Raw genomic sequence first — 16,671 nt, 5'->3', positions numbered from 1 at the left:
AGTAGATTATTCAATGTTTTCTCCAACAAACACCAGGAAGGAAAGACTATAATGAGTTTGTCAAATATTTTTAAAAACAAAATTCTAAACCCATAAATCTGTAATTTATTGGCTTAACATCAACATGTAGTGTAATTTAGCGGTTTTACATAGATTGCCCATGGCCGTCCCATTAATTTATTTTTTATTTTATTTTTTTTTTACGTTTCACATGGTCATTTTTGCATGGGATTTATGGGTTTCACATTGGCTTCATATGAAATAACGGGTTTTACATGGACATCACATGTAATTTAGGAGGCCTACAGGGGTTGAACATGGACATCACATTAAATATATTTGTTTTTCCCGTGTTTCGTAACAGATTCCTATGGGTTTAACAAAGTCATGACGTGAAATGTATGGATTTTACAGGGACTCTACATGTAATTAAAGGGTTTTACATGGGTTGAACAAGGATATTGCATGAAATTGGTGTTTTTTCATGTTTCCTAAAGAAATCGCGTGATCTATTTGTTTACATGGTCCTCACATTAAAATATATGACCTTACATGGACCTTGCATGAAATTTACAGGTTTCACAAAGTCGTCACATGAAATTCATGCGTTCTACATAGGTACCACATGTAATTTCATGTGACTTTTGGGTCTTTGGGTTTCAATTGACTATCATGTATCAACCCTTAAAGACTGTAAATATTTATCATATCAGCTGCTGATCTCTGACAAAATTACTATGTGGAACCAAAACCAAGAGGGTCAAAAATATATATATATATATATCAAAATATCACCAAGAGCCCGAAGGCGCAGTTTTCTGTGCATTGGTGGTTCTTGAGAAGGACAGCATGACTTTTTGCCCAGAGTGGTATTGACTGGAGGAACATAACGGGCATTAAGAAAAATAAAGAAATAAAAACACAAAAGTAATTTGTCCCCCAACCTCTCTTGGGCTTACTTTCATGTCCAAGTAATGTGAGGCCCCCTTGTGGCGTCCACAGTTTTAGCACTATAAGGAAACTACTATGTTCTCAATTTAGGTTTTAATGTCAAATTAAAGGACTATTTTGGTATATCTTAGAGTCTGGACTGCATTTGATCATAAACTGTAATTTAAAAAAATTGCTTAGAGTTTAGACAAAAACCCTACACTAAATAAAGACCCAGTAAAACACAGTTTAAGATTAGTAAAATCTTTTCTATTTTCAAAACAGTGCTTTGTTGGTTTTAGTGTTAGATGAGAATAAAGAGCACTGACTGGTCAAACCTGGACTAAATTGTCATTCTACAGTGATTATTGTGGCTTAAAGCACAGCTTGTTATTTAACATCACTGTGTAGTTTCCTCAAAAATGGGGTGGACATCCATGCATCCCCCTAGAATAATTACTATCACATCAATATTTTTGTTAGTTCTCAAAACAATGAATAAAAAGCATAAGTCTAGATTTGACCAATTTACCTGAATGAATACAAAGCAAAAAAACACTTTGGAAAGACATCAGATCTCAACTGGAGAGAACACTAATCCTGGATGTCCATACTGACATGGTATGGGTAATGTGTTGGGAGCACAAGGACACCACATTATTTGAAGAAAATGATCAACCCACAAAGAGCTGAATCCAAAGTCACTGAGAAAGTGAAACGGAAAAACAGACGGCTGGTCCAAAATGCTGAAATGTCATATTAGTATCTCCAAATATACTCAGTTGTTTTTTGCTCCTTATGAGATGACGGATGGTGTCCTGGGGAATCTCCTCCCAGATCTTGACCAGAACATCACTGAATTCCTGAACAGTCTAAGGTGCAAAGTGGTGGCATCGGATGGACCTAAACATGATGTCTCGGAGATGGATTCGGGTCAGGGCAGCGTGGAGGCCAGCCAATGGCATCAATTCCTTCATCCTCCAGGATCTGCCTGTGCACTCTTGCCAGATGAGGCTGGGCATTTTCATACACAAGGAGGAACTAAGGTTCTAACAGTGGGTGTGAGGATTTCATTCTGATACCTAATTGCAGTCAGGGGGTTGTTTATCCTGTACAGGTCTGTGGGTCCCTCCATGGAGAGGCCTCCCCAGACCAACACTGTCCCACCACCAAACCAACCATGCTGAGCAATGTTGCAGGCAGTAAAACAGACTTTCACTTCTACCAAGTGAGCTCAGAGTAAACCTGCTCTCATCTGTGAAAAGAACAGGGCACCGGTGTGGAATCTGCCAATTCTAGTGTTTTCTGACAAATGCCAGTCGAGCTCCTCTGTGGTGGGCAGTGAGCACAGGGCCTCCTAGAGGACATGGGGCCCTCAGGCCACTCTTATGAAGTCTGTTTCTAATGATTTGGTTGGAGACATTCACACCGGTGAACCTTGATACCCGCGCTGCTGATGGGTTAAGGACCTCGGACGGGCACCGTCTGGCTCTCCTAGAGGAACTGCCTGTCTCCTGCTCTGCAAACATAGAACTAAAAATAAGAACATTTTTCTTGAAAGTATTTTTCCTTGATTTGAGCAGGAAAATAAGTCTATTTGCCAATGGAATAAGATTTTTGCACTTAAAATAGGACCATGTCATCTCCATCGTCTTATTTCAAGTGCAGTTTATCTAGTTATCTTATTTCAGGGGTAAAAATATTCATTACACTGGCAAATAATCTTATTTACCTGCTCAAATCAAGGGCAAGTATATTCATTTCAAGAAAATTTTATTTAATTTTAGTTCTCTTTTTGCAGTGTGGAATCTGCAGCAGCACAGCAAATCTTCTGCTAATGGCATGCGTTGATGAGTCATCAGGGTGGGGTTGTACCCCCTGTGGTACCTCTGTAGGGTCCAGGTATCGCCTCATACTACCAGTAGTGACACCGATCCTGCTAGAGTGCAAAACTGCTGAAAAGCAGTCCAGAAAATGAGGAGGAAATTAAGGTCTGTGGCCTCTACCTACAGAACCATTCCTGTTTTGGGTAATGGTCTCCATGTTGCTCCTTTAGTGGACCTGTTGGTCATTTTTTAATAACACCAGAACAGCCGGCCCTGATTAACAACCCCCGCTGCTACTGATCTGACCAGATCAATATTCCTGATGTTTAACGGGCTTGATATTATACTCTTATTTTTCTCCAGCAGTGCATTAACTGAAGAGACCAAGGAAAAGATGCACTGTTTACATCCTTCTTCTGAGTGGCAATTAAAAAGTCCGAAACTGTCCCTGTAATGTTCCTAAGAAGTTACATATGAAAAGTTTTTGTTCCTGTGTTTCGTTTTGATTTTTGGCAGAACGGGCTTCATGGATGTAGCACTGCTGCTAACGCCGTTGTAAGGAAAGTTGTAGGCCATCGCTAAATCCAGACATCAGTGGATTGGCATTCTTGGAGATGAAAAGTAGACGTTGAAGATGAGAAGAATGGCACTGTGGGAGTGATCAAAACTGGGTAAAAACAGAACAATTATGTGTAGAAGTACAAATGGACTTTTACTTGGGCTAGGCTTGGGATCCAGAAGGGACGAGGGCTACGTTCCCGCTGCAGTTCTTAATGCTCAGTTCCGATTTTTTTTCGTTCCCATTGCTTTTAAAACGTTGCCTGTGTCTGACTCCAGTCTGAACTGTTTGCGGCTCCAAACTGACCCGCATGCGCAAAAGAACAACAATGAGTTCACGCAGCCCGCTGTGGTCCAGCAAACAGAGAAGAAATAGGTTGTATGGATTAAAGTGTCCAACGGAGGCCATATAATGTGTCAGCGGGTGCTGAGGGGAAAGTAAACAAATGAAAAGAGAGTGAACTGAAACTCTGGCATTTTACAAAGCTTTGGCTGCACAGATGCTGAGTTGCAGTTCACGATTCATAACACTGATGTGCTTTTTAACCTTATTATAGTCTTCTTATGTGTGAACAACAAGTTCCAGTAATCTATTTGACCTTTCACCTCAAGAACTGCTCTGTTTCTAAACACCTTGAAAATGTCCATGCTGGATTTAAAGATTTAACCGTGACAATAACTTCCTACACCGCTCTGATGGCGTTCCTAAATCTTCCCAGAGGTAATGTTAGATATTTGTTACACGTGCAGTATTCATTTGCAGACAGCTAGGAGTGATATTATGTGTATGGGGGCGGCAGAGGAGGCTCGCCCAGTAATGCCTCAGTCAGTGGTATAAAATATTGAATATGATAAAATTTTCTCCTGCATTATTTACATTTTAGTAGCTGTGAACAGAATGTGAGGCGTTCCTCCTCACAGCTGAGAGCTTTAAGTGGAGTATTTTAGGGTTTCATTCCCAGGGGAGGAACTGCTCCCGTGCTTTCTGACGCAGCCACAGCGGGCTACTGCGCATGCTCGGATCTTTACGGACAGAGCGAGCGAGAGAGAGAGCGAGAGCGAGAGAGACAGACAGGGGCGAAAAAGTATTAAAGACAAAGGAACCGGACAGGCTTCAGGAAAAGCAAACCCAGCTCAGTTAGTTTTTCAGACCGCCGTGTAAAGGTTCGGCGGTGCCGCCGCCGGCTGGTACCGGGCGGGTAAGTGTTGCTTGTGAAATAGCGAAGTTAGAAGAAGGCGTTGTTGTGTTTGTGTTGGCCGTAGAGACGGAGTTACGTAGAAAACACCTTAACGGCAAAAATAAATGAAACAAAATGTTTGCCAACACGCGTTCATTACTACTGTGATAATGTGTTGCTGGCGCACGAGGGGCTGACTGCTGAAGGCGAGCGGCGGCTCTGTGTGTTTGGCTGCTGTCACATTTAGCTAGTTCCCCCTGAGCAGCTTCCTCTATTCAGAAGTAGCCGCTGGAGATGTTGACTTTCTGCTGATGTTCAGCTCCGCGGACCGAAAACAAGAGTGGCCGCTGTTGTTGGTGCCTTTTGGCCATCTTCAGACCCCGTCAGTGCATTCGGCTTTGCTTTCAAGGCCATTGCTTAAACAGCTTGGCCGCTTTTTTTGTTGTTGTTGTTTTTTAGGAAATGTCGCAGCTGTCCGAAGTTCTGTTGGAAATCTGTGCCCACTTTCTTCCTTTGGATCACTTCAGCAGCCATACAGATTTCCTCTCTTTTCCTTTTTGTCACAATTAAATGGTTAAGCCCATCAATCAGATTTGTACTGGACACATTTAACCTAAATACAAAATGCAGCTTTTAAACAATGATTTAAGTGATTAAGGGTAAAAGGTGGCCTGGACCAATGTTGTGTCACCCTTTAAGGTGACAGCTGTCCTCTGGGGCTTGCTGTAACTTGCAATGAGCCTGTTACATTACATTGGAATAAGTTTGAGCCAGTTTTGCTCTACATGGTCGTTTTAATACACCCACATTGGAGAAGTTTTGAACAATCGGATCAGATCGCCAGCATTACGCTTGAAGTCCCTAATTATTTTAGTATAGAGAGCAAATTTCTTTATGGTTTCATCGATTGTGGCAACTTGTCCAGCCCCTCAGACCACCACCACCACATTTGAGGCTCTTTTTGTTAAACACGTCGTTAGGTCTGACAACAGATGTAAGGTGACGCGCACCTTTCAAAATGCTCATATTTTGTCTCGCCAGTCCACTGAAGATTTTCTCAGGAGTCTTTGGGATCGTCCAGGTACTTTTGGTGAATATGAGATGAGCTTTGTGGTCTCTCCTCTGTCATTTGGGGCCAGCGGTCTATTTATTCCATGTTGTCGAATCAGGAGTGACTGGTTCTTGTTCTGCCCTCCTGGATGAAGCGTCATTGTGCCCTTGGAGTAAATTTTGGTCGCCTGGCGGGTCAATAAAAAGTTCAATAAAAGAACAGTGCATTCTAGCCCATCATGTAGGTTAATACTAAAGTCATTGCATCCTCCCAACCAATCACAAACCCAGGAAAGCTCCATCAGCCAACGTTGGTTGAATAAAGGGTTGGGTTTGAATCCATTTATTTAAAAATAGCTCATTAAGCAACAGCATAAAATGGCCAGGACTGCACTTAAAATGTATATTTAATTTTTTTTGATAATTATCAATATCGATCAATATGCTTTCTATTTTATCAATATGCTTTTTTCTATATTGTCCAGCCCTTGTGCCACTGTTCTGTTTTCTCCATTTGTGGACGATGGCTAGCCGTGGCTTGCCAGAGTACCAAAGGTTTAAAAAGGCTTTGAAGTCCTTTTTATTATGATAGATGTTGATGACTTCAGTTCCTTATGTTTTCCCACTGAGAACTTTCCAAAATGTTGTAATTCACAGTATGTCTGTGATTTCACAAGGGGATTCCACATGGCGTTAGCTTGGTGTGAATAGGTTTTTTTTTTTTCCACGTTAAGAAATTGAGCCATTATTTGAAAACGATTCGATCAGAATCAGAGTAGATCATGAAAATAGAATGTGTGTTTTAATATTGTTCTAACCTGGCTGTATGATCTGTTTCTAGTTCACGAGGAAGCGTCATGCACAGCATTCTGGTGATGGAAAGTCCCGTAAAACAGTGGTGACCGGAGGGGAGGAGGAGGAGGGGGGGGGACACACAACTGTCAACGCGCGCAAACACCCACAGGATGGAGGAAGTGGAAACGCACGACGGAGGGATGACAAGTTGATTTATGATTTTGTTGGAGAATCCTATTTTTATCGTCCCCTTTTTTTTCCTACTTTTCTGTCCTGAAATCTACCTTCTTGGTCTGACTGCTGACGAGAGAGGCGGCGTCTGTTTACCTTCCTCCTCCTCCTCCTCCCCCCCGACGGCCTACCTAGCAGCACACAGGCCCCTCTCTTCCCAGAGGTTGAGGGGCTGCCATGGGAACGGCCGTCCTGCCACCGATGTAGCGTCCTGAAAGCGGTAGCTGTGGAGGTAGTGGTGGAGCTGGAGGAGGAGGACGTGGCGGTGAACGTCCGGGGATGGGGAGTACTCGATATCCAGCCGGTGAGTGGAGGGAGAAGGGCCGAGGTGGACTGCAGGAGCTGGGCTGCATGCCCTGGAAGGTCAGCAAGCAGAAGGCGGGGGGTGGAGGAGGAGGAGGGGAGGTGGCTGTGGGAGCAGAGGAGAGGAGGTGCAAGGATCCGAGGGACGGTCAGCCTCAGCAGGATCTCTCGTCCTCCTCTTCCTCCCTCAGCCCGCCGGCTCCGCAGCAGACGTCTCCAACGACTCCGGCCATATATCACGAGAAGCAGCGGCGGGAGCTGTGCGCTTTGCACGCGCTCAATAACGTCTTCCAGGACGGGACAGCCTTCAGTCGGGACACTTTGCAGGAGATATACCAAAGGTGAGGGAGCCGGTTTAGTTCAGATGGGCCCGTGTTCACCGTGCTCTGCAAACGTATTTATGCTCCAGAAACTTTTCCACCTTTCGCCACTGGATTTTATGCAGTGGACCAACGCAAGGTAGCATGTTGTCAGGGTAAAAAGAATGTACTAAAAATAATTTTCCACAACTTCATATCTGCCCAGTGTGAGATGCATTTGTATGCAGCTCCCTCAAGTCAATCAGTGACCTAAGTCTGACACAGATTCTCAAGTGGTTACATTTTTGAACTTTGACTAGGCCACTTTAACAAACCGATGTGCCTTGAGGATTTCCTCACAGCTCTAGTTGTATGTTTGGAGTCACTGTCAAGTGCCAGGTCGTTTGCAGCCTCTAAAAGGTTTTCTTGCGGGATTGTTCTGTCTTTAGCTCCGTCCATGCCCCCCCATTAGCTCTGACGAGCCTAAGCAAAGCATCCCCTCAGCATGGTGATGCCAGTACCGCGTTTCGGTCTGGGCATGCCGTGTTTCAGGTGATGTCTGGTTTTCCTAGGGCTGTCTGCAAATACACGTTATACTTTTCATATTTATAAATTGTAGAAAGCTTATTTTAAAACGCATAGCTTCACAGTTGGCAAGTAGACACGAAATGTTGCAGACAGACCGTGGTTGATTTCTCATTTTCTCGTTTGCAGGCTTTGTCCGAGCACCATGGTTACGCCTCACAAAAAGAGCATGCTGGGAAATGGGAACTATGATGTAAATGTCATCATGGCAGCCCTGCAGACCCGAGGGTTCGAGGCCGTTTGGTGGGATAAAAGAAGGTTCGTAAGGCTGTTTGTTTGTGCAAAATGGTTTCAGTCTAACTTCACAGGGAACAATACGCTGAAGATTGGAAATATGTCGTTTTTAATAAACAACGATAAACCCAAAGAGGAAAGTTAAACCTCAAAACCTCCAGAAACAGACAGAATGCTTCAAATCCCTGACTATAAATGAAGTGGACAGTCGTTTACCAATTTAATTAATATCCAAATCCACCATGTTTGATGTACAAACTCCAGAAAAGGTGAAAATGTTTCTCCATATTAGATGGTGTCCCTGGTCTTCTCGTTTTTTTATTTGGTAGCATGTTCATGTCAGCAAAGCAATGGGTGTTGGACCTCACGTTTGGTCATGAAAAACATCCCCGGCCGTTAGTCCCACGTAATGATGGTGGATGCTTGGCCCACTCTTCTTGGCGGTATTGCTTGGCTTCGTGGATGTTTGCAGACGTTAATTTCTGCACTGACAGCAGGATGTTCACCAGGTCACGATCCGGACTGGACCATGGCAACACCTGGATTTGTTACTTTAGTTTAGCCATTTTGTTTAGATCTGCAGCTGTGTCTGTAACTCCCACCCTGCTGCTGACCCGGTTTCTCTGCTTGATTTTCTCCAAGTACGCTGCTTTGGGTTTTGGTCATTAATATTATTAGAGGCTTTCTTTTGGTAACCTTTCCAAATAAAACCATACTCGTTAAAATATTTTTTTTTTTCTGATTGTCGAATCATGACTTTAAACGTTTAGCATGCTAACTTAACATTGCACGGCCTGAGTTAGAGGTGAATTTTCTGGAACTTCCACTCCTGAGAAGATTGGTTAGTTGTCTTAAATATTTTCCACTTGTTGGTGAACTTTATTGCTGTAGAATAATTTATAATATGTTCCATTTGTCCTCTGGGTTGGACAATTTAACTGGAACGGCCCCTAAAGTCAGTATTACGAGCCGACATTGTCATTCATGATGGCTGCTACTCGCAGCAGCATTGAGGTAAACCTCATACTTTGTCTGTTTGTAGCAGCTCTCTATTATTTATTGTAACATTTAGTCAGTCGTGCAGGTGCTGCCTTTCATTGTTCATCAGATGTTGGGATTTTTCAGCTCTGTTTATTTGCACAAAATGCCACCTAGAACAGTGTTATTGTCATTGTTATTGTTTCAACAACGTTGGGAGCATCCAGTTTTTTTTTTCCCCTACTGTCCCGCAGGGGAAACTGGAACGCACAAAGGCGGAGATGATGTAATTTGCGACTCGTTTGACCCGACCTCCGAGGTAAAGGAAACGCACCATTAGTCTCAGGTTTTGTGGAAATGGCCTGATAACTCTTTCTAGATCAATAGGAAGCAACCATTGCTGTTCCGTGGCCGATGACGGCGTCTTACCATCATTAGTGGTCATTGTGTTACAGCACACCTGTATGTGGTTGATCAGCAAATTAATATTACCTCTGCTGCCATAGAGGTGACCTTTCTGATGGCCCTGAGCCCTATAAAAAGGAGCAAAGGTCAGGTGTACTTAGTTTTCTCCATGATTATATAAACTGCTATGGACACTTAATCTCCCTTTTAGACTTGTCTTTTTTTTTTTTTTTAAAGAATAAAGTTAGTCAAAAGAGCTAAGTTTTCCTAGGTGTCATGTTCCATTGGGTGGGGGGAATCAAATCTTTTGCTGATATGCTCCAAGTTTGCAAACCAGCTGATCATTGAAACGTGTCAGGAGGCGTTATAGTTTGCAGTTCTTGTTTCCAGGCTAAAGTAGTTGGAATAAGCTGCGTTCTGGGTGTCTGCTATGACTCGAGCATTTTGGCTGATTGGGTCTCAGAGACAGCAGGGATGAGCTTTTCTGCTCAGGTCACAATTGATCAGACGACATGGGACACTGTGGACTTGGATCCTAACTCACTAGTGTTGCAAAACACAGAAGGGACTCTCGTTTTTCATGCGAGATCAAAGGCTTTATAGCCACAAAAGGGGTTGCAAAAAGTTTACGTTTATGATCAGAGAAAGTTAAATTGATCCATAGTTAAATACGTTGTGCTGGGTAATATTTTTATTACTTTCACTGGCTTTTTGTGCAGACTGCACAGTTACATTAAAAGTACATTTCAGTTCAGTTTATTCATATAGAACCAATTCACAAAATGTGCTTTGGGTCTTTTGTCTTTCTGAATATTGATTTTAGCGACATGTCTATAGTTTTTATTTTATTAAGATGGTAAAAGTCTCATACAAACCAATTGCTCCTAGCATTGAAAATGAATGTTATAATCAGTATAGCATACAATATATACATAGTACTCGCAGTACTGTTTTTGATCTCGAGCGGTCATGTAGATTATGTGATGCGTTTCTACTGAGATGAATCCATGTTTTTGGGGGGTTAAATCTCAAAATGGAGTAAGTGGCGTTGGTTGAGGGTTCACTTTCTGAGCTCCTGGAGCAACATGAGATTCTGCGGGTCCCGCAGCACCAAAACCAGACAAATGCAACACATTTGTTGAAAGTAAGGCAGACGCTGAATAATTAAACATTCGCACCGAAAGCATTCACTAAAATCTTGAGGCTCTTTCTTATAGTCTATCTCCAGTAACACCAGTTTGTTTGGAAAGCGTCAATAGCCCTTATAACAGGAGTTTGTGTTGTAAAACGCTTACTGATGGTTGGATTGCCGTTTTGGTCTAAAACTAGACCAACAAAACTCTTATCTGTTGTTGAGCTTTAGCTTGGATCCGGTGTTGAAACAGCATCCCTCTCCAGTGCATGTTTTCACTGCTGCCCTAGTTTGTTTCCCAAAATGGGGCATGAGCGGGTTAGGAAGAGGCTGCAGACCCGAAAGATAAACACTTTTACTCCGGTCCACATGTTTCGTTGTTTTTTTTTTTGGTTTTTTTTCCCATGTTTGTTTCTAATCTTAAAAGAGAAGTACTCACGAGGACAGGAAACGTCCCGAACAACTCTAACATCTGCCGTCTTCACCAAAATCCTGAATGTAAACAGGATTTCAGCTCTTCGCAGAGCTTCCTCCACTCATAGTGCTCTAACTCATCAACTCAGCCTTCAAAGATATCAGTAATTGGGCAGTTGACAAAGTCTCTGTCTTTTTTTATCAGCATTTCTGCTTTCTTTATTATCAGTCTGACAGGACAGTTAATAGCATCAGGAGCCGCTGCCCCTTTTCTGCTAAAATGATTTCCTGTCTTTCTAGCCCGTCTAGCAAAAACAGGAACAAAATCTCTGCTGTGAGTCAGTTGATGACATAAACGCTCCTCTGCTTTCTGCTACTCCTTAATGTAGCAATATTTATGTTCACATTTCCAGTACTATCAGTTTTACATGTAGCTTAAAAGACAGATTTTAAAAAGGCAATCAATGTCAGCGGGACTTTGGACGAGGGGGAGAACAGTCAACACAGCAGCACTGAAAACCTTTCAGGGGAGCTTAAAGGACGGGGAAGAATCTGATCATCTATTTACTTAAGTAAATTCAGCACATTGGTTTGTCTTTGGGGTTTGATTGTGCGTGTGTATTTTGCTGTGAATACTTTGAAACCCAAAACCCAAGATGTTGTGCCTTTTACTTCCTGTTATCTGCCGGGCTTCCGTTGGTCGAAAGGTTTGCGAACCCTGCGGTCTTCCTTTCCATTAGATTATCACAATTTATTGCTTGTCGGTATTCACGGTCCAGTACGAGATTATCAAGGTGTGCTAACCTTGACTGAACAAAACTACAAAATCTCTAAGCAAGCCTACACATAGCTCACCTCTAATATATCTATACTCTCGCTGGTAAGCTAGCTACATCATAACAAAGACACTTCCGGGTTATCAAAATAAAGGCACTTCCTGTTGTTCTTTCAGAAATTTGACTCTTATTTACTCACTAAACTGTTCCTGGCTCATTATGTTGTAATTCATATCATAAATTCAAACCTGTTGAATCAACAAAGGCCCGTTTCCTGATAATCACATGAACCCTCTGACTCAGTAAGGAGCAGAACACCCTCCAAAACATACACAATAAAAAAGTCTTTATTCATTCAAATATTCTGTTTTTGCAGCTGTTAATTTATATGTATTGTCTTTCTTTGAATTAAATTCATATGTATTTGTATTGTGGTAAACAGTTTTTTTTTGCTTTATCTTGTATTTAAAGTATTTTAAGGCAGCTCAAAACCTTTTTTTTTTTTTTTTTTTTGCTCGTTAATGTGAAAATATGTCTGACAACAAACCAGCAGGAGTTTAATTTCTGGCGTACAGGAATGCCGCATTGTCGGCGGGCTTGATGGCATACATTTTATCAGATATATAAGACTTAATTAATGTGGAGTTGGAGCTAAAGGTTTGAGACTTGACCTGGACTAGAAAAGGGATTTGTGAAGATGTTTGGCCGGAGTAAAGTCTTTCATCTAAATGAAAGGACTTTAAGTGGTCAGATCGCTACGATGGGAAAATGGAGTTAAGTTTTCCACTTCAAGAAGTTTTCCATTGTGTGCAATGTGATGCTTCTCAGGCAAACTGTCGTCTTTTAGGTTCAGGTTCCTTTTTGGCAGATAAATTTGCTACGTGTTATTGCAACTACTTAAGACCTGTGCTGTTGTAAATCATTTCAATCGATGAACTTGATGGTGTAGAGACTCTGCGTAACGTCCAGTCTGTAGACCAATCATTTGTTTCCCATGTTCTTTGCTTAAGTTGCTATTTTCTTCCCCAGGGACGTAGGCAGAATTGAGCTGTCCAACGTGGAGGGCTTCATCCTAAACGTACCGTCCAATCTGCGCTGGGGTCCCCTCCGGTTGCCACTCAAACGCCAGCACTGGATTGGAGTCAGGGAGGTGGGCGGAGTCTATTACAACTTAGACTCTAAGCTACGCAACCCTCAGCCTATTGGCAGTCCTGACGAGCTCAGGTGAGACTGGCTATATGGTAGAAAAATGTCTTCTCAGCATGTTTTTCTGTTCAGTCTACTTTAAACCCTCAGGGGAATGCAACATCGCTTATTTTTTTTTATGTTGACCCGAGAAGTGATGTCATTTCCTGCTGTAAATCTGCATTGATCTTTGACTCTGAGGTTTTCCGGTCCAGCACGCCTAAAGGAGATCCGCTGGTTATTGTTAATGTGACAGTTCCTGCTGGCCTCCTAATACAGTACATGACAAAAGTATTTGGACATCTTGAACGTTTTCAGATTTGATCATGTTAGAGCCACAATCTTTCAAGTATTTTTTTTTTTTTTTTTAATTCAGTGGGACAGACCAACACAAAGTGCTGCATTATTGTTGAGCAGATAGAAAATGACGCATGGGTTTTCCAAATTGTTTACAGATCTGAAATGTGTTTCGTGTACAGGTCCAACTCAATACATTAGAATATTGCTGAAAGGTTTCTTTAAATACACGGAAGACAATGTGTTAGAGGCTGCAGGTGACTTAAGACCAGGATGGAGGTTCACCTTGCAAGACATCAGCCCTAAAATATTAAAATGCTCCCAGGTATCAACATTTTTGCAAGGCACCGTATTATCTTAAGGATGTTTTTTTTTTTTTTTTTTTATCATGTGTTCCCATTAAGACAAACGACCATAAATGGCATTGCTCGGTAACACTACAACCTGTGTTCTCGTGTAGTGTTTTATCTTTGTAATGAGGCAAGTTTATTTATAAAGCATTTTTCAGTAGCAAGTCGATTCAAAGTGCAATGTAGCTCTCTTATAGTGTTATTTTAGTGTTCCCAACCTCCAGATTGGATCTTAGCCTCTCCTTCAAGCCTGGTGAGAAAGCTTACCCAGGGTTAGAGTAGTAGAACAGTATTTTTTTTATACCATGTTTACATTCTCAGCAACAAATAAATGTGTCCACACCTTCGCTCTGGAATGTGCCGAATCAAAGGGATCCTGCTTTTCCACCTGAGCCTATTTACGCATTTGTGGTTCAGAGTGAGAAAAGTAATTTTTTTTTTTTTAAACGGATGCCTTAGTTTTTGTGATTCCTACTCCTCAGCCTTGACTATGACAGCTGGCACGCCCTGACTAAAGTGATAAATACACGACTGTTTCTTTCTAGTGGGCCATAAGAGATGATTTAAAGGGATGTCACAATGTTGCCCAACCAAACACTTGGGACCGTATCCCACTTCTGTGCAGCTTTAACCCACTTTAACCCTCTACACATTTTAATGAGCCTCTCGTGTTGATTAACCTAAAATTTTCATGCCTTTTTTTTTTTTTTTTTTTTTAATTCTCACAATTGACTCTTGTTTGCTTTACCACCAATCCAGGAAGTTTCTCTGTCAGCAGCTACGAGGGAAGAACTGTGAACTCCTGCTGGTTGTCTCAGAAGAGGTGGAGGCGCACCAAACATGGCGCTCCGATGGCTAAGAGTTAAAGCAGCCGCTCACATCAGCCAACCGAGCCCGTCGCAGGAGGAACCGGACAGGAAGCAGCGTTGCGCACAGCCAGTCGCATCAATGCACCCCTGCAGCGGTAGTTCTCTCCCCAACCCACCCCTCCACGCCTCTTTTCTTGGGTTTTGTTTACACGGCCATTGCTGAACACTCGAACGATGTGAGACACAAAGTAATGAAGGAGGCAAACACTTTGCAGAGAGAATCAAAGAGTCTCAGCCCGTTCTTTTTTTTTTTTTTTGTATCAGTTTCCTTAATTTTCTCAAGTTTCCAAAGTTGTCGGGGGTGTTTTGAATCTTGGAAAAAAATCTGATTTTTACGTTGGGATGTTCACTATTCTGTGACTTTTTTTTTTCTCCTTTTTTTTTTTTTCTAATGTTTTGATTTACTTTATTTGCCCTTCCTTAACTTCTCACCAAAGTGCATCCTTGCTACACGGTTACTATTCTTCTCCCCCTCCTCTCTATCTTGTCAAATCACAGCAACAAAGCAATGCAACACTCAGGCCAAGTACTCCCTCTAGTGGATATTTGCTTCAGCTTGTTTATAACGGTTGGTAACGTCAATCATTTAGTGTTTTAAGAATCCTTCTCACTGCAAAGGCTTCTGTAAAAGAAAGAACATATGTTTATTGTTTAAAAAGTATTGCACTACACACGAATATCATCCATTGGGGGGGAAATAAACGTGCTAAAGACTGGCTTCCCTTTTGGACAAAGTGCAACAAAATCCACCAATGGCAATTAGCGTTGTGTGAGTAATGCTGCTTAATGACTTCTTCAGATTTAAGGTTTACCTGCAACACTTTTACTGAACGAGTTAATATAAACCTACTGACTGAATGATCAACAATTAAAATCCTTACTTTACCGTACACTAAAAGTTGATATGCGAGCTCTTTACCACTCAAATGCCTCTTGTTGCCAGGGCTCATTTTATTTTTTTTACCTTACGTTTGCCTCACTGATTCCTCCAAAGGGTCCCCATCACAGCAGCCCTCCGTAGCACAGGAACTAAGCAGATAAAGGGCTTTTCATCATTGTCCTCTTAAGATTTTTTGTTTATGTCAAAACACAGCAGCCAAATATAGCTTTAATAGGAAATCATTGACTGTCCCTATAAGTTATTGGCTCTAAATTGGAGGAATCTCAGTCTAAGGAACTGTTTTGTTTTTGTTTTTTAGCTGGGTGATGAAAGTTATTAGCTTGTAAATGTGAAAGGACCTAAAGAGGGAAATGTTTTTGAGATGCTAATCCAGAAAGTAGAATGAAAAGGGAAAGTTGTCGGCGAAGTCAAGGAACAGATGTCAACACACCCTGTCGTTGTGTCTAAAGAAAGAAGGATGTAGTTTGTGTGATTATATATATATTTTTCATCCTAATCATGAAACTCTTTATACTATACATTTGTCTAAACATTGTTTAGGACTAATGTTGGCCTTAACGTGTTTACATAAAAAGTTCCTGAACAATTTAGAGTGGATTTTGTTGTTTGGCGCCAAATCGGCAGATAAAATCCAAAGCAGCAGTTTATGACGACTAGAAAAGAGGAACGGCTAAAGCCCTTCCATTTTTTTGCAGAACAGCTATTCCACGATGACCTTTCACTTCTGCCAAGGAATTTGTTACACAAAATCTGTAAAAACTGTTTTTTTGTTTTTTAAATAAGCAATCAAAAGATCCAAGTTGTGCATGTTTTATTTCATTTTTGAAACAACATTGTCATACTCCGGGCATGTCTAGAATCCTTTAATGTCACAGTGTATCCATGTGAACCTGCGTCGAACTGAACACAGACACGGCGACCCCGAGCAGCACGTTTGCATTCATTCGCCTTTGCTTTATTGCCACGACAATCCATTAAGTCCTTCCTCTCGAGGAATCCTTATCGTCAGTGTACTTTATTTTTTCATAAAAGAAATAAAAACGGCTCATATTGGCACGTCACGTATCATTGTGTGTGTAAGTCGGTGACAAAGGGCAAATTATACATTTATTTCACCAGTTATCTTCTGTTGCCCCTTTTTGAAGGGAGAGAAACTGTAGGTGTGGGTCCAGTAATAGTTTTGAACGATGCAACGCTCTCAAAAAGTGTTCAATGCCTTGGATCTTTTTCACTGTTTTCCACAGAACAATAAACATCAGTGAGAGATTTAATTAAAATGCCCCAAAAGGATCCCCACACCATGTCCAGGGTGTATATATCGGGAGATCCGGTGTGTTATGCTACTGGCCCTTTATATGGAATCAAATTAAAAAAA

At 41.7% G+C, this 16,671-nt stretch overlaps 1 protein-coding gene across 3 annotated transcripts; it reads left to right on the top strand.

Moving 5' to 3' along the window:
• Positions 1 to 4,362: 4,362 nt before the first annotated feature.
• josd1 (Josephin domain containing 1) lies at positions 4,363 to 16,357 on the top strand. 3 transcript variants are annotated; one of them, XM_021319829.2, is made up of 5 exons: positions 4,363 to 4,478; positions 6,384 to 7,212; positions 7,885 to 8,013; positions 12,724 to 12,918; positions 14,286 to 16,357. In XM_021319829.2, exons 2-5 carry the CDS (start codon positions 6,848 to 6,850, stop codon positions 14,383 to 14,385), a joined length of 789 nt encoding a protein of 262 aa, XP_021175504.2. In that variant the 5' UTR covers positions 4,363 to 4,478; positions 6,384 to 6,847; the 3' UTR covers positions 14,386 to 16,357. The 3 variants fall into 3 exon arrangements, with proteins under 3 accessions (XP_021175504.2, XP_012724714.2, XP_035998357.1); XM_012869260.3 differs by having other exon boundaries at positions 4,363 to 4,513; XM_036142464.1 differs by lacking the exon at positions 7,885 to 8,013 and having other exon boundaries at positions 4,363 to 4,513.
• Positions 16,358 to 16,671: the final 314 nt, after the last annotated feature.

Source organism: Fundulus heteroclitus, chromosome 10, assembly GCF_011125445.2.
Source record: "Fundulus heteroclitus isolate FHET01 chromosome 10, MU-UCD_Fhet_4.1, whole genome shotgun sequence".
Taxonomy (NCBI): domain Eukaryota; kingdom Metazoa; phylum Chordata; class Actinopteri; order Cyprinodontiformes; family Fundulidae; genus Fundulus; species Fundulus heteroclitus.
Note: the sequence above shows the minus strand (reverse complement) of the source record. Positions and strands in the feature narration are given on the sequence as shown.

Excerpts from the sequence above, each read along its gene's own strand:
- josd1 (XM_021319829.2), top strand. The coding sequence starts at position 6,848 with ATGGGGAGTACTCGATATCCAGCCGGTGAGTGGAGGGAGAAGGGCCGA. Across the intron at positions 8,014-12,723 it reads GTTTGGTGGGATAAAAGAAG|GGACGTAGGCAGAATTGAGC; the intron begins GTTCGTAAGGCT and ends TTTCTTCCCCAG. Across the intron at positions 12,919-14,285 it reads GGCAGTCCTGACGAGCTCAG|GAAGTTTCTCTGTCAGCAGC; the intron begins GTGAGACTGGCT and ends CCACCAATCCAG.